The following is a 27,321-nucleotide window of genomic DNA, read 5'->3' as shown; positions in this document are numbered from 1 at the left end:
GCGATGACCTTTTTTCAAAGATAAGTACCACACGCTCTGTACGTTGGATCCGTCACATCAACGTTATGTTCATGTCACTTGATTCTTCTCTTTTCCACAACATGGTGAGGAATGAGCCCACAAGCCTCCTGCCCAGTGCAGTTTCGGCCTTGTGCTGCATGTCTCTCAGATTAAAATGTACAATTTTGCATTTCACACCTCTGAGGAAAGATCTGATGGCAGGACAACAGACATTATTCAGTTCAATAAAACACCAATAACTCAATCAAATTCAATTTTTAATCATGAAGACCAGTATCGAACAACCCTGATCCCTTCATCAGATCAGGACAACACGAGGGTTATTCTGTCCTCCCTTGTAGGACATGGCGTCGTCATTGTTAAACACCTCCGATATGTGGCCGACGTGTGTTTATTGTAGTGTTTACTCAGAGGCTGTTTCTGTATTTAAAAGAATTATAATGTGAGGCTTTTCATTTTTGTGACTGTCAGTGATCCATTTTCCAATTTGAATCTTGAATCAGATTAAAGAAAGGCGGACTGAAAAATGTCTTCCTGTTTCAAATGAATCACCCAAACGATCGCTTTTATTGATAATGGGGTTCAACACTCAGATGTGGCCGTGAACACTAAAGAGTTGTGGAGATGATATCATGGTTCTTTATTGGAAAGTCTGGGAAAACCCAACAACAGAAACACTCAGTTAATCTCTAGCTTCAGGTTACAGGAAATGAGGAAGCCGGGCGGAGTCCGCTGATGAATCATGGGAGTGTGTGTGTGTGTGTGTGTGTGTGTGTGTGTTCATTTCCAGTCTGTTTTCGTGTGTGTGCTCATCACTCGGGCAGGTAGTAGAAACACACCGAGACGCAGATGTTGCTGGGGAAGCAGATGTCTATGCAGAAGTAAATGAGACGCTGTTGGGCGGGGCCTGTAGAGAGACAACAGACTTGACGATGTGTCCCGGCGTCCCTTGTACATATTCACACAACTCGCGCGCCCGACAGATCGAATTACGTTAGTAATACAGTTTATACACGTTCCACAATCCCCCCAAATTTAGATTGTATTTACATTTACATTTTACAGCATTTACCAGACGCCCTTATCCAGAGCGACTTACAGTCAGTAGTTACAGGGACAGTCCCCCCCTGGAGACACTCAGGGATAAGTGTCCTGCTCAGGGACACGATGGTAGTAAGTGGGGTTTGAACCTGGGTCTTCTGGTTCATAGACGAGTGTGTTACCCACTAGGCCACTAACACCCCTCATCCCATGTGTCGGTTGTAGGGTTGCATATTGATATGTAATATTAATACCCTGATCAGTTATTGGACATTATAAACACTTCAGAGTGTAGTCTGCTGCGGGGAAGGTTCCGGAATTAAAAACGGGAATAATGGGAAGCCTCACCGTCCGCCCTCCTGGTCCAGTAGACGGAGTCCCCCTGGCAGAGCTCCTGGACGGGGACCTGTAGCGTGGAGGCGTCCACGCGGCTGCCCGACAGCACCCTGAGGAACTCGGTGTGCTTCTGCGTCGCGTTCGCCGCGAGCCAGAACTGGCCGCCCTGCAGGGGAAGAGACGCTCCGTCACAAAGCCGCCGTCTTCACAGCGCCAAGCGGCGTCCCCGCAGCACAAAAGGCGTTTGTGGCTACGCCATTTCTGCGGCGGGCGGGCGGGCGGATCGGATTGAGACGCATTGGCGTGGCGCAACGCTTGGCTGGGCCGGGAAACGAAGCCCTCTCCTTCATCAAGTGGCCATTGTGCCTCGGCTTCAATGGTTCTGGTGTTGGATGGGGGCCTGGGCCGCGCAGGTGAGATTGAATGACCCGGGCCGTCAGAGACGAGTCCCACCGCTCGATTTCAGCCTCGGGTCAAGAGCCCGGTGACAGGTGACAGTTTCTCCCGTTTCACGCGGCTCGCGAAGACGCGCCGTTCGTGGCGAAACGCCGCGCCTTAACATACAGACGGCGAGCCACCAGAGACCCGGCTCCTCCAACGGAAGAGCTCGCTTTCGTCTCTGGGCAGTGACTTTAAAAAAGGCAACAGAGTGGCTATTGTCCTGCCTCCGGTCCCGTCCTGTAACTGGACCCAGGAAGCCCGCCGGGAGGGGTCCTCAGGTGCGCTGAGGAATTCAGACTGGGACCGGCGTCACCACCCTGTCCCGCTAACCCCTCCACCCACGTCCCAGCCGCCAGGGTGCCGCTGTCCCCACCCGCGCGCATCGTCCCTCGCCGGACACCTTCGGACCGGGGCTGCCACTGACCTGCGGGCCGGACCCGTTCAGGACAGCATCCACGTTGGCGTAATCGGAGGCCTCCATCTTGCGCAGGAGGCAGGTGTTCTGGCTGCCGGGCTTGTAGCAGACGAGGCCCTGTGAATAAAAGCGTTTCTTCACACGGCGTGGCGTTACGGGACGAAATCATGCACACTGCCAGCCCCCAAAACGAATTAACTGGACTAGGTTACGATTTATTAACCAATGGGAAGGCTCCTTCCCCCTCGTATTAGACCCAACTAGCTTTAGAAATCTGGTTAGTTCATAAACAATGTTATTACATGGTTATTAAACTTATATTTCAATATATCATAAGGATGCTAGGAAGTTGAAATCACTTCGTTTCCCCGGTAACGTTCCAGATTATAACTGATGTTGTATAAGGATCAAGAATCGATCTGATTCACTACTAGTTCTACTAGTCTGTGATTCTGAGGCAGGATCTTACGTGCTTCGTGTCAAAAAGCACCGTGGAGGTGTGGTTGGCCTGGGAGGTCACAAAGAAGGTCACCACATCGCTGTGCCGGTCCACCCGCGCGGTTTGATTGACCAAAAGGCCGCTCTGGTCAGGGACAATGACCGTGACTGCCTGCAAGGCACAGACCGCATGGAACCAGACACTCACACACGTTCTGACATTTAGATACAGGAGAAGAGCAGATGTCACCATGAAATGACGTCCTGCCGTTCTGGACTATTTGGGGGCGCTGGAACCGATGTTCTCTTACCTCTGCTCGGCCACGAGGAAGTCCCAGCGGCAGACTCACGGCACACGCTACCAGAAGCAGCAGAGCTATGGCGAGACAGCCCCACACGGCTCGTCGAGTCCGGCTCATGCCCTAGCCACCACACGGGGACCAGACCACATTCGTCAAAAACGCCAGGACTCTGTCCCCTCTTACCGAAAAGTCAAAAAATCTGCCTCACCGTGCACCGGGGCGCCTCCAGACCGACCTCGGGGGTCTTCCTGCACCTCTCCATTACGCTACCTCCTCTGTGTCTCCAGCCTACCAGCATCGGGCAGCGCTCATCGCCAGGACTGAGCCGAACCTGTCCCCCCCCGAGCCACCCGACGCCCTCACGCCTCCCGCGCTGCACCCCCGACTCCCGAACACACGTGACCCCCCTGCCGTCCACCCCTCCGATACACAATGGACAAAGGCTGAGGCAGAGCCGGCGCCGGAGACAGGTTTGTCATCGGGCGGTGGCCGCTCACGGGGCGTCCGGGAGACCCCGCCCGCGGCCGCTGACAGCCCAAGGTGACTTTACAGGTTCCCGTGGCGACCCCTCGGCCGCATACATTAACAAGGGAGGCTTTGATTGGGAACAAACCACCACGGCTTTATTTAATACCGGGACAACCTGAGGATAATCCAGGACAGAAATGGTTCAGGAGTCAACCTGACACTTCCTGCAGGAGGAGACAACATGCTTATTATTCACCGTACAGATGTGCCGGGTCACATGTGGGTTTATTTACTCGATAAACATGGTTCAGGAAGTAAAAATGAGTCCATATTGAACCATGTAAACTACTGAATTTATTCACCGTACAGATGTGCCGGGTCACATGTGGGTTTATTTACTTGATGAACGCGGTTCAGGAAGTAAAAATGAGTCCATATTGAACCATGTAAACTACTGAATTTATTCACCGTACAGATGTGCCGGGTCACATGTGGGTTTATTTACTCGATAAACATGGTTCAGGAAGTAAAAATGAGTCCATATTGAACCATGTAAACTGCTGGATTTATTCACCGTACAGATGTGCCGGGTCACATGTGGGTTTATTTACTCGATGAACGCGGTTCATGAAGTAAAAAATAATCCATATTGAACCATGTAAACTGCTGGATTTATTCACCGTACAGATGTGCCGGGTCACATGTGGGTTTATTTACTCGAACACGGTTCATGAAGTAAAAAATAATCCATATTGAACCATGTAAACTACTGAATTTATTCACCGTACAGATGTGCCGGGTCACATGTGGGTTTATTTACTCGATGAACGCGGTTCATGAAGTAAAAAATAATCCATATTGAACCATGTAAACTGCTGGATTTATTCACCGTACAGATGTGCCGGGTCACATGTGGGTTTATTTACTCGATGAACGCGGTTCATGAAGTAAAAAATAATCCATATTGAACCATGTAAACTGCTGGATTTATTCACCGTACAGATGTGCCGGGTCACATGTGGGTTTATTTACTCGAACACGGTTCATGAAGTAAAAAATAATCCATATTGAACCATGTAAACTACTGAATATATTCACCGTACAGATGTGCCGGGTCACATGTGGGTTTATTTACTCGATAAACATGGTTCAGGAAGTAAAAATGAGTCCATATTGAACCATATAAACTACTGAATTTATTCACCGTACAGATGTGCCGGGACACATGTGGGTTTATTTACTCGAACACAGTTCATTAAGTAAAAATTACTTCATATTGAACCATATAAACTACTGAATATATTCACCGTACAGATGTGCCGGGTCACATGTGGGTTTATTTACTTGATGAACGCGGTTCAGGAAGTAAAAAATAATCCATATTGAACCATGTAAACTGCTGGATTTATTCACCGTACAGATGTGCCGGGTCACATGTGGGTTTATTTACTTGATGAACGCGGTTCAGGAAGTAAAAAAGAGTCCATATTGAACCATGTAAACTGCTGGATTTATTCACCGTACAGATGTGCCGGGTCACATGATGAACGCGGTTCAGGAAGTAAAAATAATCCATATTGAACCATGTAAACTGCCGGATTTGATTACCGCGCTGCGGTTGTTCTTTTTTCGGCTCGGTGGAGTAAACGTGACCGGGCGGCGCCGGCGTTCACCCCTGCAGCGCCGGCAGCAGCTCCGCGACGCTGTCAACAAAGTAGTCGGGCACCATGGCCATGCGGACCGGGCAGCCGCTCTCCCGGTGGCCCTCCGCGTCCGCCAGCGTGGACACGCCCGTGAGGGTGAGCAGGGTCTTCAGGCCGCAGCTGGTGCCCAGCAGGATGTCCGTGTCCAGCCGGTCGCCCACCATGAGCGAGCGGGCGGGGTCCAGGCCGAACTCGGCGGCCACGCAGTCGAACATGTAGCGGCTGGGCTTCCCCACCACATGCGCCTGGCGCTGCGCCGCCGTCTCCACAGCCTTCACCAGGCAGCCGGTACCTGCGGCACAGAGCGGTGCTCACGTTAACGTCTGCCGTGGATGCCGTCTGCCTATGAACCAGAAGACCCAGGTTCAAACCCCACTTACTACCATCGTGTCCCTGAGCAAGACACTTAACCCTGAGTGTCTCCAGGGGGAGACTGTCCCTGTAACTACTGATTGTAGGACGCTCTGGATAAGGGCGTCGGGTAAATGCTGTAAATGTAGACGTGATGGACATTTAGGTGGGTTGGCTGTTGCCATGGCGATTTTACATTATATTACATTACATGCATTTACCAGTTTAGGCAAAACGTACAGTTTGACGGTGTAGCGCGGTTACGTCTGATGCACCGGAGTCGGCGAAGGCGGGTGGAAGCGTGCACCAATCATACGGAACCACAAAAAATAATTCACTGTTCTGAAATCAGCGCTGAAAACAGCGCTTGGTTCTGTTTTGCGCCCATATTCTACCTTATTAGTATCAGTTACCGGCCTTTACGGTCATTACGTCACACGACCAGGCATTTCATCGCACAGAACTCCCGGTAAGGATGTATAAAGCCAGATTTTCGTAAATATTAAAACCTGTGGTATCATCACAAAAATAAAATGCTGCGAAAGCGGTAGATACACGGGCAATATCACACTCGCAGTAAATCTGTGCATTATTATTTAAAATGTACCACACCAGAACAGAGATCAACGTTGTCCAACGTTGACGGAACGTTCTCGGTCTAAAGAGACTGCTCTCCGTCCACTTTTTACTCCACACTGATGCGAAGGATAATGCGTCTGACTACGGATCAGAAGATTCTAGGTTCGACTCCTGGCTGGCTTGTGCATTTGTGTTATAGGGTCAGTGGTGGCCTATCGGTTAAAGAAGCGGGCCCCGTAATCAGAAGGATGCCGGTTCGAATCCCGATCTGCCATTGAGCAAAGCACCGTCCCCACTCACGGGGGCTCGCTCACTCAGGTTGATGGGTTAAATACAGAGGACACATTTCACTGTGTGCACCATGTGCTGTGCTGCTGTGTATCACAATTTAATTTAAAAGCATAAGCATGCTTCACACTCGCCGGCTCCGGCGGGCCTGTACCTGGGACTGCCTTGCCCCCCTCCAGCGGAAGCCGGGTGTCGGTGTTGGTCCCGACCAGCAGGCAGTCCGGGTCGGCCAGGTACTGCAGGGCTTTATTCAGCTTCATGTAGCTGAAGTGCTCGTCGAAGCCCACCAGCACGGCCTTCACCTCGGGGTCCAGCGGCACGGCCGCCCAGTCCGCCTGGCCCCCCGAGACCAGGTCCGGCCCCACCCCGACCTGCTGGATGCCCACCTCCTCCAGCTCCTGGCGCATGGCGCCGCTGCCGATCAGGTAGACCTTGCCCTCCAGGCCGCACACGGACTTCAGGTACATGGCGGAGCAGTAGGCGGTGGCGAACACCTCGTCCGCCGAGGCTCCGAAGCCCAGGCGGGTCAGCTTCTCCGCGTACATCTTCCTGGTCTTGGTGCTGTTGTTGGTGAGGAAGAAGACCCGCTTCCCGCGCCGCTTCAGCAGGTTGATGACCTCCGCGGCGCCGGGGACGACCTGGTCGCCCCTCCAGATGACCCCGTCGCAGTCGAACAGGACCGAGTCCACCGAGTCCAGCAGCTGGCGCGCCAGCGGGCCGCCCAGGCGGCTGCACTTCGCCGCCGCCGCCATGGTCCGCTTTTTTTTTTTTAAAGAGGTCACTCCGCTGCTGCGCGTCAGGCCGCTAAATTCGGACCGGCCATGACCTTTCCCCGTACTTCCGCACCGGCGCGGCGGCCAAGTCTCGCGAGACCAGCGGGCGAGAACGGGATTTCAGCAGGGACGTTCAAACAATAGCACGGCTTTCAGCCAAGAGCACATTAACGAAGAGCGGAAACAGCCACCGAGATACAGGAGCATTAAAACAAGGTTTCTACCCTGCTGAATGATATTTAATCTCCACCTAATCTCAAACCAATTTCTATTCCATGTGCAAATTACTGTATCAGTATATATGCTAGCTTTCCCCTTACTTTCTGTATTACATCAGAATAACTTTATCATTTTTGGTCCCTGTTACAACGACAATAAAGTTATTCTGATTCCTGTGCTTGAAAAGTTCTAAGAAAACCATTTTTTAAAGTAAAAAAAAAAGTTAATGTGTAAAGTTTGGTGGAGCATCGCTTGGGATGGTAGTAGCCAAGTGGGTAACACACTTGCCTATGAACCAGAAGACTACAGAGTCACAGGTTCAAATCCCACTTACTACCATTGTGTCCCTGAGCAAGACACTTAACCCTAAGTTGCTCCAGGGAGACTGTCCCTGTAACTACTGATTGTAAGTCGCTCTGGGTAAGAGCGTCTGATAAATGCCATAAATGTAAATGTAAATGCAAACCTGGCAACACTGTTACTGCCCAGCCCCGCCCTAATTCTGTCCAAATGCCACTCACTGCTCCACTCCTAATAGATATCTTTTAACATCCCGCCACGTGTGGTGTACACGGTGGGCCTTTAATGTGGGTTTTCTGGACAGTTCAGGTTCAGGCTCCAGAGGACGGCAGGACCGGAAACACATGAGTAGTGCACGCTCTGTAATAAAATGTTGTTTATTAAATGTATCCAAAAATGTAAAAAAATGCCTAATTTAGTTTCTTCTCAACAGGACACAGTGGGTAGAAGATCTCCCACAGGTTCCTGAGCAGGCCACGGCTGTAGAAGCTTCTGAAAGGGCTGAAAGTACTGTGGACGTGGTGCCCGCCCTGCTGGCAGTGCCCGCAGCCGTGCCCTCGCGCCTTGTGCCACTCGTTGGAGGTGTGATTGCACACAGCCAGGTAGAGATGGAAGAGGGAGTAGCCCGCTAGTAGGAAGAAGACGAAGATGAGGAATCCCAGCATGAAGATGATCCTGGGAAACGTCAAGAAGAGATGCTGCGGAGATAACAGTTACTTCAAGTTACCCACCTGGTCTGGCATGAAATTTGAATATAACACGTATCTATAGAATTTCTATTTAAATCGTATAGTACACTAGGGTGTGTATTGGCAAGGATCTCATGATATGTCACACGTCACGATACTGTACATATTGCGATATTCTAGAGTTCACTGAAAATGTAAAAACTGAGCGTATATACGATGCTGTGACCTGTCTGTCATGCTTTGTGAAATGCCAGGCAGTAATTTAAAGCTCCTAGCTGCACAGCGCCATCTACAGGAGTGGAGGTCGATCTCTGCTGACCTCACTAAAGAAAATGCTCCACCCGGTGGAACAAATTTATTTACAAAAATATCGATATTTGATGTCCCTGCATCGATACAATATCAGCGCATAAAATATTGCATCAATATTTTTAATGGCAACACATCATACTGTACAATACTGGATATAACTAACGTTATGATTTTCCTGTGCTATACTTCCACAATTTACTAGTTTACTCTGTTTCTACCTATATGTTTAAATGCTGGATTTTGTAAAAATGATGCCTCACTGTACTTTGTGCCATAATTTTGCTGTATTGCGGTGGTTTTGGTGCAAAGTGTGCTACATAGAATGTAAAAAAAAAAAGATTATTAAGCATCAGTGTTTTCACATTCTGCTGTATCATATCATGATTTTCTTATGTCTCAGCCACTTGGCTGGGACATTTTAGCAGCTCAGGTGCTGGTAACTAGCAGTCCATAGTGAAGTCGGAGGTCGGCCGGCAGGTGAAGGTCGACGCGCCTGTCAGGACTAAATAATTTCCCGCTGCAGCTAAACCCACCTGGACAACAAAGGCCACACTGGTGGGCTGCTGCTCACCCTCAGCATCTACGTAGCGGGCATGCAGGAGCCCAGACGCCAGCACCACCTGCACCAGCATGTCCACTGTCACCGTGGCAATGTACCCCGCCATGGCACACACGCTCAGGACATACAACAGGAAGAACCGGGTGTTCTGAGCACCGATGCAGTTGTTCACCCACACGCAGTGATGGTCGAACCGCTGGACACATCGGTCACAAACACCTGTTCGGAATATCAAAGAACAGTTGGGCACTGTATAATCATACAGGGCACAGACATCAAACAGGATAATAGCACAACTCACTGCAGTGTTTGGACCTGGCGGGTTTCTGCAGCTGACAAGTGTGACAGAAGTCCCCCGAGTGGAACAGACTCTGGTCGAATGGGTAGACCTGAAGCTGCGTGGCATGGTTCGCTCTAGTCAGTGTGCCTTCACACAGGAAACAATTCAACAGTAATAAAAGTCTTTTAAATTTACTATTTTTACCAGACGCCCTTATCCAGAGTGCCTTACAGTCAGTAGCTACAGGGACAGTCCCCCTGGATAAAAGTGTCTTGCTCAGGGACATGGTGGTAGTAAGTGGGGTTTTGTAGTATTCTGGTTATTACGTGAGTATGTTAACCACTACGCTACCTACCACCCTTTTCTTTACTTGCATTTGTCCTGGCAAGATGATGTCCATGTGTCACATACCAGGGTCTCGGCTCCAGCAAAGGAAGAAGAAGATCGACTTCATGACCCACAGAGCGTATGGGACGTACAGGCTGGTCTCACTGGTGCCCATGTCTCTGCAGTAATCGTACACTTCATAGTGGTACTCGGCATAAACAGACACTTCCAGCAGCACGTGCAGGTAAATGAAAAAGTTGCTCCTGAGGGGGGTGGAAGGTCGCCAGTGAATCGAAAGACAGAACATCAAGCATCTGGTAGTAAAAGAAAGGTTTGGGAATAGCCCACCTCTGGTGAAAGAGTCTGTGAACGATTCCGAGGACGGCCCTCTGCAGCTTTTCGGGAACGAAGGGAGAAAGCACCTGTGTAGGAAACCACATGTTCAGCAACCCAGTCGGCATCTACCCTATATTTCAAATCATAAAAATTATAGCATTTCAAAATATTCTTCTTACAATTCTCCATAACCACAGTACCAAGCATTTCAGTCTCTCAACCATAATGCACTGGAAGTGCTCAAAAGTAGTGCAGTGTGGTGCAATTTAACTAATTGCACCCTCTAAATGTACTTATTGCACTCTACCCATCAAGCCGCATCGATCTATGCTGCTTGTGCGTATTGACTGAATTACTGGGGTGTGGGGTATGTATTGGCAAGGATATGGTTTTATTGATGGAATTACTGGAAGTTGAAGAAATCGGTTTTGCTGTTCTGATCAAATACTGATCGACAGCGCCCCCGTGTGTCCGACTCGCTCCGCACCGCCAGCGCTGCAAGGCGTACGATAATGATCGTTTTTCTACCATAATTTAACCCTCTGTACGATCAATAATTCCAATAAATCCCATAATGTACGATATTTTTACCCCTTCATTTTATGGGTAGGTTTTCATTACACGAACAGGTACAGATATCTGTTTTTAACTGGCTGCTCGTACTTGGCTTGGCGCAGTCGTCTCGTGTGTTTTTACATCCAATCAATGCACGATATAACACACTGGCGTCAAACTCGCCACCATTTCATACAGATTTATTATACTGACCCGGCGACATGACGCGCTGATCACACACAAAAACTACAAATCCCATAATGCAGCGCTTCAGTTACCTTGCCGAACACGTGGTGACGCACAAAGTAAAGAACTCAGTCACTTAGCACTTTCAAACGGCAGCTCAAGACATTCCTCTTTAGAGAATATTTAGATGAACTTGTAACCTTCTTATTGTCTGACTTCTGTATAGAAAGTACAGCAGAGTGAATAAAAAGATTGTATTCATAGTTGGGGGTCCAAGTGAACCAGAATTGATCAATTCACTGATGGTAACATGGAAGCACGTTGTAAGTCGCTCTGGATAAGGGCGTCTGCCAAAGGCCTTAAATGTAAATGTAAGAACGATGAGCGGTTTAAGCATAGATTTGCAGCTACAGAAGACCCAACATCCCCATCAAACCTGCAGAAATGCCTGGGAGAAAGATCCCAGTGAGCAACGTCTGAATGCGTGCTGCTCACCGCCGCCGCCGCGCTGCACAGGCGCCCGACCGGTGCCCGGTGTCGCTGGCCGCCGTATTTACACACAAGCACGATGCAGCTCAGCACGGCCGCGACGTAGAGCGCGAACAGAGTAAGGAAGTCCATGGGCCACCCTGGAACAGGGCGAGAGCAACAGCAACATTATTAATGATTATAATCGCAGCTCTCCCAGGCCACGGTGACGGTGCACTTCATCACAACACTTACACGCTACTGCAGCTTGTTGTGTGCTCCGCCACGTAAATCACGATAAATAAAAGCTCTGTGCAGAAACTCCGCACACAAGTTGCAACGACGGCGCCAGGCCCGCTGAGCCGGATAAAGTCTGCACAACACACATCTTCAGTTTATTCTTACAATTCATACGCGAATTAAGGATCGTTCATTAAAAACTCTGGTTTAAAGCTTTACCGCTGGTCGGCGGGTTACATCCTGCTTCTTTACTTCCGGGAACGTAGGCGATGACGTAATCACGCCCCTGTTCGTCACGTGAGTATTTTATATACAAAAAATATATAACAATAATTTATTAATTTATTTATTAGCTCAGTTATTAAACTTTGGGTAGGTCTAGACTATAGGGTTTAAATCCAAAATCTTCATAAAAATCTCGTACTGGCACTGATAGAGTTTTTGGATTTACATGTTTGAAGATGAAGTTGAGCTTTATTGTCATTTCAGCTACATACATACTGTCTGGCAGTGAGGGTCTGAATGCTTCGGTACCTTTTACCGGATGGTCGGAGGATGAAAGTGAAGTGCTTTCCAGGTGCAGCGTGTGGTAAATGTCCGTTATGGACCGCTTCTCAGCGGTCCTCACTATCCTGTAGGGTCCAATACTGTGCAGGTCCCAAACCAGACAGCGATGCAGATGGTCAGAATGCTCTCATAGTGAAAGTGACACCACAAAATGTGTCCTCTGCTTTTAACCCATCACCCTTGGCACCTTGGGACGCTGCGTTTCTCAGTGGCACCTTGGCAGCTTTCTTATTACAAGGCAACTTCATTAACCACTAGGCCACCACTGCCAGATCTCAGTTATTACAGAGCCCCAGGTCTGTCTCTACCCTCCACAATGGACATTTACCACACACGCTGCATCAGAAAAGCCACCAGCACTGTGAAGGACTCTACACACCCCTCACATGCACTCTTCACCCTCCTACCATCCAGAAAAAAAGGTACCGAAGCATCCGGGCCCTCTCTGCCTGACTGTATGTATCTAGCTGAAATGACGAGCTCAACATCAACTTCTGCATCTGTTTGTACCCGGTAGAGACAGACCTGGGGCCGGGGTGGTGAAGATGGTGGTGGGAGATGGGCTCAGCCTCCGCAGGAAGGAGAGACGGCGCCACACTTTCATGGCTGTTGAGCTGGCGTTGGGAGTCCAGGAGAGGTTCTCCTCTAGATGATCCCCGTCGATGTTCAGTGGGGCGTGGTCCCTCTGTTCTCTTCTGTGTTAACTTTATTTTCCAGGCAATAACAAGGAACACTTTTAAGACTCACCACATTGGTGAATTCATATGTTTGCTTTACAGTGAACACGTCATGCCAATTGTGCGTCCCCGCGCCATTAAAGGCGGGTGAGCATCGGGTTGCCTGGCGCTCACTGTCCTCATGCTGGTGTCGCGTGTCACGTTTGGGACACGAGTGCGAGGGCACGCGAGCTCGCAGAGGTCCCGCCGTTTTTCCAGGTGCAGGTGACTCTCTTTCCTGTCTATTTATCTTCTCAGCGTGTGACCGCATCCATTCGTCTGTCTTGGGCCCTTCCCGACTCTTTGTTAATGTTTCGCTGGCGGTGCTCGGACGTGAAGGCATTACTGCATGTCGGGTACTTCCACCCTACTTCACTACTTCACTCCTACTCGTGTCCTTTCTGAATGGACTCCACCGCTTTGATCGAGTGGCGGCATGCTGGCATGCGAGTGTGTGGTGCTTGTAGGAAAGATGAAGTGATTCCTGATCCATTTGGAGGAGCGGTAAGCGGAGACGCCTGTGCGGGGGACACATGCGTCCCTGCTGAATTATTCAGCCGGGCCTGTAGAACCGCCCGTGGACATTCCCCGTGTCAGTCACCCGCCTGCCGGTGCCCGATGGCGGCAAGTTAACGTCACGGTGCGTCGCGGTGTATCTCCGCGCCAGCGTTTTTAATGGCCATGCTGCTCTGTGACAGGGTGTGACAGGGCTGTCACAAGAAAGCCAACATGGTGCTGAACAACGTGCATTCGTCTACGCACAGCGTGCCCTCACGCCAGATCTCTGCTTGAACCACGTTATTGATTGAATGTTACGCCATCGCCACTGTAGACCGCTGAAATTGTACCAAGTGCCTGTGATTCCTGGCATCTTTACAAAAGATTCTCTCACTCGCACCCTCTAATGGGGACGCGGAGGACAGTCCTTAAAAATGATATCTGTGTTGGTATTTTATTCATGTTAAGGATGATATTCCAGTCCCCAACTGTAGAGTATTAGCCACGACGTCTCGCATTTTGTGCTAAATCAGTTTGTCCCGCACAGGACTTCACTCTACAGGGGGGGCCATTTATATGGATACACCTTAATAAAATGGGAATGGTTGGTGACATTGAACACATTTTATAAGTGGTCAGGAACTTGTAAATAACTCATGAAAGAATAAAGTTACGTTAAAACCAAGCACACCATTGTTTTTCTTGTGAAATTACCAAAAAATTTGATGTGTCACATGACCCTCTTCCTATTGAAAAAACAAAAGTTGGATCCAAGATGGCTGACTTCAAAGTGGCCACTATGGTCACCACCCATCTTGAAAAGTTTGCCCCCCTCACATATACTAATGTGCCACAAACAGGACGTTAATATCACCAACCATTCCCATTTTATTAAGGTGTATCCATATAAATGGCCCACCCTGTACTATCACGTTTAATATGCAAAGAATAATCAAATTAATCACGCAGAAATATTACAAATGAAAAATGAACAAACGCTGAAACATAACATCTGATCTTCTTGCGCATTTCAAAATGCATTTAATTTCTATTCTTTTATGTAATGTAACACATTTATATTACATCACCACTATTCTGAAATTATTTTACCCAACCCTGAACACAATGCATACACATCTTTGACATAACTGTTACTAATTGCCAATCCTTTTAACGTTTTAAACACATTGCACCTCTAAAGGGTCCATGAAAGGTGGGGTGCTTTCAGTAAACCCTCTGAGTGAGTCAGTAGCTCTGGATCTAAGCCCCTCTTTGGGAGGGGTGGGGGTGGAGACATGTGCCCCTGCCACGCGGTGAGGGGGCTCCTTAAGATGCGCCTCTAATCTGTCTAATCCGGAGCAAAACGGCGCTCGCACGCGGCACGCAGGCGCTCCAATTAGCCAGCGCCGTCCTCCTGGATCCCCATGCCAATTCTGGGCCAGGTTCCGTCCCTTGGAGAGAGAGCTGGCGGAGAGAGCGCAGGAAGGGGGTATTTATAGAAAAATGGGGCCTCAAAACACCCTTTTCGGAGGAAGAATTATTAAGGATCTGTGCTACCGCGTCCCAGTTTCGTGATTGGCTCTCAGCAAACAGGCTGGGCTGGACAGACTCGCCCGAGATGCAGAGTCAACTCTGAGACAAGGGCACTTTGGACGCGCGCCCACGGCTGAGGATGCCCGGCTGCTCTCTCTGACGGCAAGGGGACGACAGGGTGGACGCAGCAGTCGGGGCGAAGGCAGGAGGGACGCGATGAAGAAATTTCTGCAGAACAGAAGGGGGAGATACTCCTTACGTCAGGGCAGGTCCGGCCAGAGACATGCGCCCAAAGACTACTGTAAGTGTCCGTACGACATGCTTTATGGAGTTATTACAGGACTGGTGCATTAGTTGCGAGTGCATGTAGGTGAAGGAGTTAAATCTGTTGTAATGTGGGGGGAACGTAACGGGAACGTTGCTGCAAGGCTTCATCCTGGCTTTTATCATGGTCTTGGCTGGGGAAACGTAACCTGTGGCGTGGGCCCGCCCTTGCTGTTCTGAGATCAGTGCGTCAGGGTTGGTCTTGGTGAGATGTCCTCTGTATTACTGTAAGGCTGCTGGTGTCCTTGGCCTCTATCTCGGGGAACCAGGAATAGCCAGGTGCAGGAGTCCCACTTCACGGCCACGCAGACGGTTTATCCCAAATGCGCAGGTGATGTGTCAGTGCCAAACTGGGTCTCGGTTTAATTGAGGTGAGGCTACGGGGCCTTTGCGGCAAAAAAAAAGAAAAGAAAAGAATAGAATGTTCTTCTCTCGCAGTCCTCACCATGCCAGCTTCGAATCAGGGCTGGCCCGAGGAGTTCGGCTTCCGGCTGGGGGGCACGGGTCCCAGCTACATCCTGACGGTGGAGGAGGGCAGCAGCGCCCAGCTTTCGGGCCTGCAGCCCGGGGACCAGATCCTGGAGATCGAGGGGCAGAACGTCTCCGGCCTCGGAGCCCAGGAGCTGATTGCACTCGCCCAGTCTCAGAAAAACATCCCGCCCAGCATCGGGGTCGTCTCTCGCATACAGCAGGTCAGGGACCCCCCTTTCGGCCATTGCTTTCAACCTACTTGCAATCTTTATTGTCATATACAGTACAGCATACAGGACAAAATGCAACAAATAAGGCCTGAGGTAAACGTGTACGTATTATCTGATCCCTCAGCAGATCTGTAAACTGATCATTTAATCGTTGTGTGGATGATGCTGACACCCCGGCTTCATTTCCAAGTGTTTTACTGCATTGGCAATATGACGGGACAGAAGAACGCTCAGAAAGACGGCGTCTCATCGTCTCTCTGTTTCCCAGATGGACATCAGCCCAGGTCCCGACGGCCGCTTCGAGCTTCACCATCGTGGGCGACTGCCCCCTGCTGGTGGAGGACTGCTCCCCTTGCTCCCCGGCGGGCCGCAGCGGTCTCAAGGCGGGGGACTACGTGATGGAGGTGAACGGGATCCCGGTGAAGCACCACGAGATGGCCGCCGCGCTCATCAAGGCCTCGCAGGGCCGCACGCTGCGACTGGGCGTCCTGGCCCTCGGCGGCAGGCAGAAGCGCTGGAGCGCCGAGGAGTCGCAGCCGAGCAACGATGGCCTGAGGCTGGACCGCAAACACAAGGCCCTGGAGTTCAACAAAAGGGTGAGACGGAGTCAGAACTTCTCTTGTTACCATGGAAACCGACTACTTCATTGCGGGTGTCGGTTGATGGATTTCAGGAGGTGTAATTCAGTTCACATTCCAATTCCTCTAGACGTCCCAGAGGAAGTGAAGGAGTGTATGAACAGAATATCCTGTACTGTATGGAATTTGAAGGTGTTGTCTGTGTGTGTGTGTGTGTGTGTGTGTGTGTGTGTGTATAGCTTTTTTTACTGAAAGTTTGTGTATATGCAGTTTTTAATGCAATTTGTGTGTGTCGTTTTTTTGTGCATAATGTGTATGTAGTGTGTGTGCTGCCACGTTTTGATGTGTGAATGTGGACATGATGCAGGTCTCCTGTGCCTTGTGGACATGTGTGAATGTGGACATGATGTAGGTCTCCTGTGCCTTGTGGACATGTGTGAATGTGGACATGATGCAGGTCTTCTGTGTGAATGTGGACATGATGCAGGTCTTCTGTGTGAATGTGTACATGATGTAGGTCTCCTGTGCCTTGTGGACATGTGTGAATGTGGACCTGATGCAGGTCTTCTTGTGGAATGTGGACATGATGCAGGTCTCCTGTGCCTTGTGGACATGTGTGAATGTGGACATGATGCAGGTCTTCTGTGTGAATGTGAACATGATGCAGGTCTCCTGTGCCTTGTGGACATGTGTGAATGTGTACATGATGCAGGTCTTCCTGTGCCTTGTGGACATGTGTGAATGTGGACAATGATGTAGGTCTCCTGTGGCCTTGTGGACATGTGTGAATGTGGACATGAATGCAGGTCTTCTGTGTGAAGTGGACATGATGCAGGTCTCCTGTGCCTTGTGGACATTGTGAATGTGGACATGATGCAGGGTCTTCTGTGTGTGTAATATGGCGTATTGTGTGCATGTTTCAGATTGAGCAGGTTCTAGGTAATGACCCTGAGCTGAAGGAGAAGCTGTTTCTCCGTGCTGAAGCACTACGCTGCCGAGAGGGACGTCGATTGGCTGGCTTGCGTCCTCCCCGATATTCTGACCAATTGAGGAGCATCAGCAACTCATATCCAGCATCAGGTATCCACACGACCTCCCACACGCTCTTATTGTCCGTGCGTTTCCATGGCGTTGAGGCCTTTTCAGTCCCATGCGGACTGACCGCAGGTTCACGTGACGGTCCGTAGACAACGCAGCGTTCTGCATGGAGAAGGTCACACGTTCGTTCAGAGGTAACGATTTGAAAAGGTCGCTGCCACAGCGCCCCGCGGACCCCGATTCGCATGTTTAAATCTGAACGTTAAAAGGTGCGTACGGCGCGGTGTTCCCCTCCCGGCCATCAGCTCTCCAGGCCTGATCCCGCAGCCCCTCGACAAAGCCACTCATCCGCCGGCGTGGGCCGCCGCGTGTCCTGCCAAAATCAGACGCCGCCGTGGCTCTTCATAAGGACGGACGGAGGGTTGATGGGGGTTTAATGGGTTTACTCACACACACACACACACACACACACATTAATAAACATGTAGGAGGTAAGCCGGGTAAACTGGCAAAAGGTCTCACTGTCAGGAACATCATGATAAATGAAACTACCGCTCAATCCCGCGGGATTACCACCCCCCTCCATAATCTCTAATCTGCTTGAGTGGGAAATTCGCTGCCGTTTACAGAATGCGCTCGTGACGGGAAGAGAGCCGAAAGGAACGTCTTTACTCGTTTTTTTATCTTTACCGTTTTTGCATGAAAACCGTGGATGAAATTTACAATGAAATTGTAATTGTTTGCGAGGTGCTAGTATAAATCTGATGAGGATTATTATTGCGTTACTGCCTACATCTAACATCTAAACATTTTTTTTTCTTTTTATGAAATTCTTAGATTAAAAGGCCTCTTATGTATGTTTATTAGAAAAAAAGGTGGTTACTGAGTTATTAATGGTATTGACAGATCGGGTCCTAGTAAACCAGATGGACACTTTAAAGCCCCTCGTGTAAATTGCTCTGGATAAGCGGGTCCTGTAGCAAGCGTGTTGGACACCACAGAGACAGTAGGAAACGGCGGAATCCTCTTCTGGGAAGGCTGGGCCCCACGTTACATTCCCGTATAAATCCGACGCCGTGGGCGTCGCCGTCTGCCTTTGTCACCGCGTGCTCCGTGCGATTGTCCTCGTCCTGACTCAGCTGTGTGACTGCGGATGCTTCGTCGTCCTCGTCCCGGTTACAGTAACCCACCCGCACCGCCAGGGTATTTACCGACTGGTAATGAAGCACCATGTCGTCTAAACATTACATTTATGCTCATTTTAATTATCCATTGCATTTTGTTCATCTGGTAACAACAATTAATAATACATAAATTATACAAATAATAACATTTCCATGGATTCTTTTTGCCTTTTTTTTATTGTTTTGTGCAATATCTGTAGCATAAATGTCATATTGTCATAAATGTGTGCTTTAAGCCATGTAGGGGTAGGTGAATTATTCTCACCCACCTCTCATGTCCCCGTGTCCACTCCCCTCCCACTCCCTGACCCCGACTCTCTCTCTCTCTCTCGCCCATGAAATTGAGGGATTTTCTCTTTTTTTGGGGGTTTTGCGGCTGGCTCAGTCCGTAGATGCTTGACGCTCGGGGTGCTCGCTTCTCTCCTCTGTCCAGCTCCTCAGCTGGATTCTGTACTGAGATTTTGGATGAGATGAGCTGTCTAGGGTGAGTAGCTTTAACTTCACATCGTTTCCAGCAGTCTTCGCAGTGTCAACTGGTTTTTGAGGGAATGGTGGAGTTTCGGAATGAGATTCCCAGACACTGGAGACACTTGTCTCTCCCAAGTGTTTTATTCGATTAGAGAGTCACACTTTGTGATGGAAGAGAGGGACTGTTGGGAGACCAGAGACATCATCTGGGTCGAGGGGAATGTCCTGTCCTCCACGCGGAGAGATGCTAGAATGTTGAGTTCTCGTGAGGTTTGATCCCTGCGTTGCTTTTGATCCATTATAAAGTTTTTCTGTTGTGAAATTTGTTCATGTTTTAGGAGGCGCTGATCTCGTGCTGCTTTGAAAAGGGTGTATGAGTGTGTATGAGTGTGTGTGAGTGTGTGTGAGTGTGTGTGTGTGTGTGTTACAATCGGGAAGCACCCTGAGGAAAGGCCCGTGGCCCGAAGCTTTGTTCTTCTCAGTGTCATGTGATGTAGACCTCAACAAAACACATGCAACAGTAAGAAGGACTACGACGCTGTTATTTTGTGTTTCTGTGGTTCCTTTGGTTCAAATTGTAGAAGCGCCATGTAAATAATGGGGTGCTAGTAGACTAGCGGGTAACACACTCGCCTATGGACCACAAGACCCTGGTTCAAACCCCACTTACTACCACTGTGTCCCTGAGCAGGACACTAAAATTCTGTAAATGTAAAGATCTCCATTTTCTGTGCGTACTTGGTCTTCAACTCTCCAGCGAGTCTCATCATCATTACTGCCTGGAAATGAGCCTGCCAGGGCTCCCCACACAAGGAAGTCGGGGTACGGGGGACAACGGCAACACGACGAACGGCCAACTTCACCACTGCAATAGCAGATCAGCCGTTTCGTCATCTTCCTCGCCTTCCTGCAGCGCCTTCCTGCAGTTCCATTCAGGCGCCGGGGACGCTGTGGGAAGCCGAGCTTGTAGACGGTCGGTTCGGCGCATCCAGATGCGGGAGGTTTATTTTTAAACCCCGAAAAAGAAAGCGGAGGGAAGAGCAGGAGAAGAAGCGGAGACGAGAGAGAGTGCGAGCGACAGAGGGAGGGAGGGAGAGAGAGAGAGGGAGGAGGGGAGAGGGAGAGAGAGAGGCGGCAGTGTGATGAACACCCACACACCTTTTCTATTGCTGGGTGCTGCGCTGCCGAGAAGCTCAGCGAGGAAGACAGTGGAGCTGCTGCTCTGGAAATCTCTGGACATTTCTGTCTTCGTGGTCCTCATGGACCCTTAAGGGCCCTGAACCTTGACGGGGCCAAAGTTTGGATCCGATCAGCAGCTTCAAGAGACGTTTAGACCAGTGTAGGACCTCGTCAGAGGGACAGGGGTCTCGTGTTTTGGGGTGGGAGACATTTTGGACAATGTGCTTGTGGACTGGAATCTGATCTGACCTTTCTCACCTCCCCCCCAACTCCGTCCATCATGTTCGCCAGGATCTTCATTCCCAAGAAACACAGGGAACGCTTTGATGAGGCGGTCTCGCAGAACCTGCTCCAGCGCGTGTGTCGAAGTAAGAGCGTGAGCGAGGGCACGGCGAAGGGCCGCCTGCGTCGCAGCCGCAGCCAGGACCACCAGGAGCGGCCGCAGGCCTCCAAACGTGCCAGCTCTGTCCCGAGGGACAGCGGCGAGAATGGACCCGCCACCGAGAGAAGCGCTCGGAAGGGCAACCCTGCCACCTCCGCCGGCCACCACATCACCGCCGGGCCCAACCAGAGGTGAGTCTGTCTGTGTGTGTATGTATGGACTGGTGTGTGTGGTGTGTGTGTGTGTGTGTGTCTATGTATGGACTGGTGTGTGTGTGTGTGTGTGTGTGTGTGTGTCTATGTATGGACTGGTGTGTGTGTGTGGGTACTGGTGTGTGTATGTGTGTGTGTTTATGTATGGACTGGCGTGTGTGTGTTTATGTTTGCTCCTGTTCGAGTGTGTAGGTACTGGTGTGTGTGTGTGTGTGTGTGTGTGTGTGTGTGTGTGTAATATATATATTTATGTACCTGCCAGCACACAGTGTGAGTATGTTTCTGACCAAAATAAAACTGAGTAGGTATATGTGTGTGTGTGTGTGTAATAATGTAATATACAGTGAGCAGCATTGGGCTTCTAGTTCAGGTTCAGGAGAGGTAAAGTGGCGCTGGTGTACGGAACCGACCTGCCACTGCCGCCTGTCCGTCTGGACAGTGTGTTCCCACCCGAGTCGCTGTGACACTGGCTTCCTCTGGAGTGTGTGTTATATAACGCAGTGCGGGTTCCTGCATGTGGTCTGAACACAGTCCATACGGAACGCTGCGCCTGCTGCTTCACCCCTGTGGGGGGCTGCCGGGGTTAAATGGGTCAGTTACATGTTGATGTGTGTATTGTCTGTGTGTTGTCTGCATTTGTCCATAATGTGAGGGCATTTAGTAACGTAAATTGTGTTTGTAAATGTGAATGTGTGTGTGTTTTGTGAGAGAATTTGTAAATGTGTGTGGTCAGTGTGTAAAAGTTATTAATGGACTGGCCAGTATGTCCTCAAGTCCTCTCACGACGTCGTATCGAGCCCACCTTATATAAACATCGCACCCCCATCCGCCCCCTCTATTTTCCCAGCACTGGCTGTTGCCTTGAGGAGTTGCCACAGCAACCAGTCAGACACTTCGCCACATTCCCCTCTGAAGCGAAAACGTGTCTTTCCGTCCGTCCCCGTGTTCTGTGCTGTTCATGTACGGGAGTCTTGATGACGTCAGGCGACACCGTTCACACGACCTGGACACAGAACCCTTCTCTTCACTGTATGACCCTGAGTGTGTGTTTATGTTTTCTACTGGTGTGTGTGTCTGTGTGTGTCTGTGCTTATGCATGTACTGATGTGTGTGTGTGTGTGTATGTGTTTATGTATGGTACTGGTGTGTGTGTGTGTGTGTGTTTGTGTGTACTGTGGGAGTGGTAGTAGCCTAGTGGGTAAGAAGGAAGGAACTTACAGAAGGAAGACACCAGCAGTTTATGTATGGTACTGGTGTGTGTGTGTGGTGTGTGTGTGTGTGTGTGTGTATATGTATGGTACTGGTGTGTGTGTGTGTATGTGTTTATGTATGGTACTGGTGTGTGTGTGTGTGTGTGTGTGTTGGGATTTTTTATGCTGATATGTTGTGTATTGTGGTGTTGTTTCTGCAGGACACTGCGTGTGTACAGAGGGAAGAAGAGTTTTGGTTTCACTCTGCGGGGACACGCCCCCGTCTGCATCGACTCGGTTATACCAGGTACATCATCCTCATCGTCTGCTGTGTGGATGCTGGGTTCCGGGAAGAAAAATAATAGACTCAGGAACACAAGCTGGTTGATTCATATGTAATCAAATCTCTGGATGTGAGACAGTTCTGTTGTTCCACTCACATTCTAAAGAAACCAAACTGAAACTGTGACCCATGAACCCCAATACAAACCCAGCCCGGTATTAATTGTTGGGCTTCCTGTGGGTCTGTTGACTGTCTGAGACCAACAGCAGAGCAGTGAGGATCAAGCAGAGATCTCACATCTGACACTGGTCCTTTTCAGCTCCTGCACTGGTTTTGCTGGTCAGGTTACACAACCGAGGCACTTTTGCTGCGGTAAATGTGTTGGTTTGTGGAGGTTTGGGTTGGGGTGACTAGTGACTAAACCCGGCAGCGCACAGACAGGGAGAGGGAGGAGAGAGGAGAGTGTAGAAGGTGTGTGTGTGTGTGTGTGTGTGTGTGTGTAGGATAGATATCGACACATTGGCAGTGTGTGTGGGTAGCGATGAATAAAACCTCTGGTGACGTCACTTCTGGATGATGAAGATGTTTAAATTCTCCAGAATGTTCTGAATTTTGTCCTCTTCAGACAGCCCGGCCGAGGAATGTGGCCTAAAGGCAGGGGACAAGATCCTCTTCCTCAATGGACTGGACATGAGGTTTGGGACAGATCATCACCTGCACCATATGAACGAATTCAGTAAAAATAGTAGAAAGATGAGTAATATTTACGATATGTTTGTGTATGTGTGTATAGGAGCTGCTCCCATGAGAAGGTGGTCTCCATGCTGCAGGGCAGCGGCGGGATGCCCACCCTGGTGGTGGAGGACGGGCCGGCGTCCTCGTACTCGCCGTCCTGCTCGGACGAGGCGGAGGGACGGCCGCCGCCGCTGGCGCGGTCCTGCTCCCCGGCGGCTCGCTGCAGTGGGTGGCGGAGATCCTCCCTCCCAGCATCCGCGTCCACGGCCGCACCTTCAGCCAGCAGCTGGAGCACCTCCTCACGCTGCAGGAGCGCTACGCCGTCTGCAAGGCGCTGGAGACGTTCTTCCAGCACAGGTTCTCCAGATCCTTCTGGTGTAATATGACCAAAATCCTTTTTATATTTAGCTTATATTTACATCCAGAAGATATTTTACAATGTCATCATGAGATGGACTGGCGTCAGATGCTTTATAAATACCGACTGAGGTGAATTATGATGAAGTACGAGGGACCCTCTCGCCTGTTCTTCAGGAACGTGGACACCCTCATCGTGGACATATTTCCTGTGCTGGACACACCGGCCAAGCAGGTGCTGTGGCAGTTCATCTACCAGCTGCTGACGTACGAGGAGCAGGAACAGTGCAGGAACAAGCTGTCCCGGTTCCTGGGCTTCAAGACCACAGGTGAGAAACGTGCAGAGTCGTTGTCCGTAACTCAGAGTATGATCGTGCTGGTTGTGTGGCAGCGCTAGAACCCGGGCGGCACCGGGCGCAGAGCTCCATGCGAGTGAGGGGGACACACCCAGCGAAGCGCCGTGAGGGAGCGCAGCTCGGACGACTGCATCATCGGAACTCACCTGGGGATGGGTACGGTCCTTCACCTGCACAGGCCCATTCCCATACACACTTATCCACAGAAGCAAACTTATCGATAACCTACTGATCAATTAACCCCCGTTGAGTCCCATTCGATGTGCATCACATTCCACGCAGTCACAGCAGCCTACTCGGGCCCGGGGCGTTTTAGAATACCGCCGCTTCCTCATCCGCCTGCTTGCTTAAAATGGGCGGGGCTGGGTGTGGCGCTTTTCCTGGATGCTGCTTTGTGTGTGTGGTCCAGGGGTGTTCACAGAGCCGACGGCCGCGAGGCCCGGCCCGGAGGAGAGGCAGTGTGGCGACGGGACGTCCTTCCCCGACTCTCCCACTTTAAGACATGTGGGTAACCTTTGACCCCCCCCCCCAGCCTCAGTACACATGATGTCTGCACGACCGCCGTCAGATATGAACTAAATGCCACTAAGGAGAGGACGTTGAGGTTTGAATTGCATTGGAAGTATTTGAAACCTATGAATGCAATGAAATATACCAGGTCCCTTCTGGATGCTTGGATATGGAGGTTATTCAAAACTATTCAGTATCAAAACTAGATTGAAATATTAAAAAAAAAGAACCAGTACAGATAATATTTTTGCAGTAATTTGTCAGTTTTGTGCATATATTTCGTTTGGTTTAAACAAAGTCATTTTAAAACCAAAATATGACTTTTATAGTTTGGGACTGAATAAACTCCATAGAAACATATCTGATGCTGGTCTGAGACTCCATTCAAACCACAGACTGGGATGCAGTGCAAAGGCATGAACTGACCAATCTGTCAAAGAAACAAAACGCTAAAAGCAAATCTGTGGCTTTACGGTCATTGGTCAGTTTGTGTTTTTGTCGGGCTTCTTTCCTCTGATTGGTCGGTGCGTTCTGTCAGCCACTCATGTGCACCATGTGATCACACCCATGTAGATGTCAGGAGTGTACTCAGAGCTGGAGGGTGCGTACACAGCGAAGAGCGGCGTGACGTTCCAGAGCGGCCAGGAGACCCACCCACAACTCTGTTCGTCATTCTCACACTCTGGCACAGGTAACGCCATCCACTTCCTGTCCAGGTCACCGCCTCCCATGGCAACTGCCCACCATCGCAGTAGCGCTCACCTGCTGCGAGATGCATCATGGGAAACTGACGTGAGGAGCCCGTGTCTTCGTCCCGCTGCCACTGTACTTTCCTTTTTTTCTCCGAAGGGAGCCGGAAATCCGGGCTCTCGCTGTCGTGGAAGAACCCCGGCCCTCATTACGACCAGTACGCCACGCCGGCGGACCCGTCACCGGGGGCGGACTCAAACCCGTACGTGAGTTTAGACAGTCCCCCGCGTCACCGCCGTCCGCCCCCCAGGATGAGCCACCCAGCCCGCTGTCACGCACCCGCAAGCTGTTCACCTTCTCCAGACCCCCCCGCAGCCGGGACACCGACAAGTTCCTGGACGCCCTGAGCGAGCAGCTGGGACATCGCGTCACCCTCGTGGACGACTATATGGGGGAGAGAAAACGACTACGAGGAGGCACGCGCTTCTCTTCACACTTTACACATAAGTCCAACTTGGTGTCCATTGTCCATTTTTCTCGGATGGAGAGTTTATGTCGGGTTTCGGTGCCGTTTGTTGTTCCCAGATGAGTTTCCAGGACGACCAGGAGGCGAGGCTGTTGCGTCGGGGGATGAGCAGCGGCAGCAGTGACCTCCACAGCAGCAGCGATGACACCACCTCCCTCAGCTGCTCCTCCAGCTCGGAGCACATCACCATCCCTCCTCCACCCCAGAGCCCCCCGCCGCCTCCCCCACCGCTGCAGTTCACCGACCCGCCGGTCCAGCCGGCCCCTGAGCCCCAGCCCCCTCCCCCGCCCGCCTTCCAACACCACCCCCTCATCCCTGCGCCTCCCCCGCCTCCACCTCATCCCTTTCTGAGTGGCCGGCAGCCTCTCCACAAGGTTCTGCCCACCAGAGAGCAGCTCCAGAGCCGGAGGGCGCTGCCCCGTGCCCGTCTCGCTCAGCCGCAGAATGCTGCAGGGGCGGAGTCCAGCCTCCAGCTGCTGCACCAGCACCGGAGCCTGCCAGCCCTGCGACCTTCCCCGCAGACCTCGCCTCAACCACCCCGCCCCACACAGCACCCCCTCCTGCCCCCCCCCTATCAGACCCAGTCCAGCCCCACCAGGCCCCAGCAGGCCCATCAGCAGCAACAGCCGACCCCGCCCCCTCCTCCGCCACTGCCACCCTGTGAGCCCCCACCCTTACCCAAACCCTCCCCCAGCGCCTCCGACTCCAGCCACATGAGCGTGAAGAGACTGCGCTGGGAGCAGGTGGAGAACTCTGAGGGTACCATCTGGGGGCAGGTGAGTCCATAGGTGCTTCATATGAAAGTGAAAGTGAAGTGATTGTCACATGTGATACACAGCAGCACAGCACACAGTGCACACAGTGAAATTTGTCCTCTGCATTTAACCCATCACCCTGAGAGAGCAGTGGGCAACCATGACAGGCGCCCTGGGAGCAGTGTGTGGGGACGGTGCTTTTGCTCAGTGGCACCTCAGTGGCACCTTGGCAGATCGGGATTCGAACCAGCAACCTTCTGATTACGGGGCCGCTTCCTTAACCACTAGGCCCCTTATGTGCCTTATGTTCCTTTATTCAAGCCTCGTGTGGGGGGTTTTGAACAGTTTATATTATATATGCATTTTATTATGAATAATTATAGGTTTAAAATGCGAGTGTGTGTGTGTGTGTGTAGCTCAGTGAGGATCCTGACTACGACAAGCTGAGTGACATGGTCAAGTGTCTGGACCTGGAGCTGCACTTCGGCACCCATAGGAGCTCCAGTGAGTTCAGATCTTCTGGTGATACGCATCACCGATAGACCATCTGACTAAGACTCATGACATTTTACCCAGTGCCAACCGTCCAAACCTCCATCTGCCATTCCACGTGTCCACGGTCTGTCAGGTTTTTCATTTCTTTTTATTTCTTGGTGAAAGCAACACAAACTATTTTACATTATTAGGCAATAAACCAGTAATTAAACAGGTTAACCACAGTTAGCTGTGATGGATTTCCTCTAGTCTTGCGACATTCATAATTGTTATATGAATAACACACTCAAGGACATATCAAATGTTGAGATATTACCTTCACTATCACAAAATAGCCACTAGCACCTCAGAGCTGCTGCTGGCTGGGTGGAGACATTTACAAAAACACCCGTGATGTGATATTACCTGTTAAAAAAA

The 27,321-nt window shown here is 50.6% G+C and overlaps 3 protein-coding genes and 1 pseudogene across 7 annotated transcripts; 1 reads left to right on the top strand and 3 right to left on the bottom strand.

Moving 5' to 3' along the window:
- Positions 1 to 290: 290 nt before the first annotated feature.
- On the bottom strand, positions 291 to 3,317 carry LOC114772608 (BRICHOS domain-containing protein 5-like). Its single transcript, XM_028965500.1, has 6 exons — positions 3,203 to 3,317; positions 3,004 to 3,114; positions 2,724 to 2,864; positions 2,264 to 2,371; positions 1,411 to 1,564; positions 291 to 928 (listed from the first exon to the last, which is right to left on the bottom strand). The coding sequence occupies exons 1-6, from the start codon at positions 3,290 to 3,292 to the stop codon at positions 834 to 836; spliced, it is 699 nt and encodes a 232-aa protein (XP_028821333.1). The 5' UTR covers positions 3,293 to 3,317; the 3' UTR covers positions 291 to 833.
- A 794-nt stretch (positions 3,318 to 4,111) lies between these two features.
- LOC114772607 (glycerol-3-phosphate phosphatase-like) lies at positions 4,112 to 7,311 on the bottom strand. The gene is made up of 2 exons (XM_028965499.1): positions 6,538 to 7,311; positions 4,112 to 5,457 (listed from the first exon to the last, which is right to left on the bottom strand). Exons 1-2 carry the CDS (start codon positions 7,133 to 7,135, stop codon positions 5,132 to 5,134), a joined length of 924 nt encoding a protein of 307 aa, XP_028821332.1. The 5' UTR covers positions 7,136 to 7,311; the 3' UTR covers positions 4,112 to 5,131.
- A 723-nt stretch (positions 7,312 to 8,034) lies between these two features.
- On the bottom strand, positions 8,035 to 11,894 carry LOC114772604 (probable palmitoyltransferase ZDHHC4). Of its 5 annotated transcripts, none has more exons than XM_028965492.1 (8): positions 11,847 to 11,894; positions 11,643 to 11,760; positions 11,415 to 11,548; positions 10,191 to 10,264; positions 9,927 to 10,105; positions 9,537 to 9,662; positions 9,210 to 9,454; positions 8,035 to 8,373 (listed from the first exon to the last, which is right to left on the bottom strand). In XM_028965492.1, exons 3-8 carry the CDS (start codon positions 11,538 to 11,540, stop codon positions 8,086 to 8,088), a joined length of 1,038 nt encoding a protein of 345 aa, XP_028821325.1. In that variant the 5' UTR covers positions 11,541 to 11,548; positions 11,643 to 11,760; positions 11,847 to 11,894; the 3' UTR covers positions 8,035 to 8,085. The 5 variants fall into 5 exon arrangements, with proteins under 5 accessions (XP_028821325.1, XP_028821327.1, XP_028821326.1 ...); XM_028965494.1 differs by having other exon boundaries at positions 9,248 to 9,454; XM_028965493.1 differs by lacking the exon at positions 11,643 to 11,760 and having other exon boundaries at positions 11,847 to 11,878.
- A 2,864-nt stretch (positions 11,895 to 14,758) lies between these two features.
- On the top strand, positions 14,759 to 27,095 carry LOC114772599 (delphilin-like; annotated as a pseudogene).
- The last annotated feature ends 226 nt before the right edge of the window (positions 27,096 to 27,321 follow it).

Source organism: Denticeps clupeoides, unplaced genomic scaffold, assembly GCF_900700375.1.
Source record: "Denticeps clupeoides unplaced genomic scaffold, fDenClu1.1, whole genome shotgun sequence".
Taxonomy (NCBI): domain Eukaryota; kingdom Metazoa; phylum Chordata; class Actinopteri; order Clupeiformes; family Denticipitidae; genus Denticeps; species Denticeps clupeoides.
This window is presented reverse-complemented; position numbering and strand designations above follow the sequence as displayed.

Bases quoted from the DNA above. Each gene is read 5' to 3' on its own strand.
- LOC114772608 (XM_028965500.1), bottom strand. From the start codon at position 3,292: ATGCTGGTAGGCTGGAGACACAGAGGAGGTAGCGTAATGGAGAGGTGC. The intron at 2,865-3,003 runs GTAAGAGAACAT...TGTGCCTTGCAG, and splicing joins TTCCTCGTGGCCGAGCAGAG to GCAGTCACGGTCATTGTCCC. The intron at 929-1,410 runs GTGAGGCTTCCC...GTCTCTCTACAG, and splicing joins CTGGACCAGGAGGGCGGACG to GCCCCGCCCAACAGCGTCTC.
- LOC114772607 (XM_028965499.1), bottom strand. From the start codon at position 7,135: ATGGCGGCGGCGGCGAAGTGCAGCCGCCTGGGCGGCCCGCTGGCGCGC. The intron at 5,458-6,537 runs GTACAGGCCCGC...TCTGTGCCGCAG, and splicing joins GGGGGGCAAGGCAGTCCCAG to GTACCGGCTGCCTGGTGAAG.
- LOC114772604 (XM_028965492.1), bottom strand. From the start codon at position 11,540: ATGGACTTCCTTACTCTGTTCGCGCTCTACGTCGCGGCCGTGCTGAGC. The intron at 10,106-10,190 runs GTGGGCTATTCC...CACCCCCCTCAG, and splicing joins CACAGACTCTTTCACCAGAG to GAGCAACTTTTTCATTTACC. The intron at 9,455-9,536 runs GTGAGTTGTGCT...TATTCCGAACAG, and splicing joins CGCCAGGTCCAAACACTGCA to GTGTTTGTGACCGATGTGTC.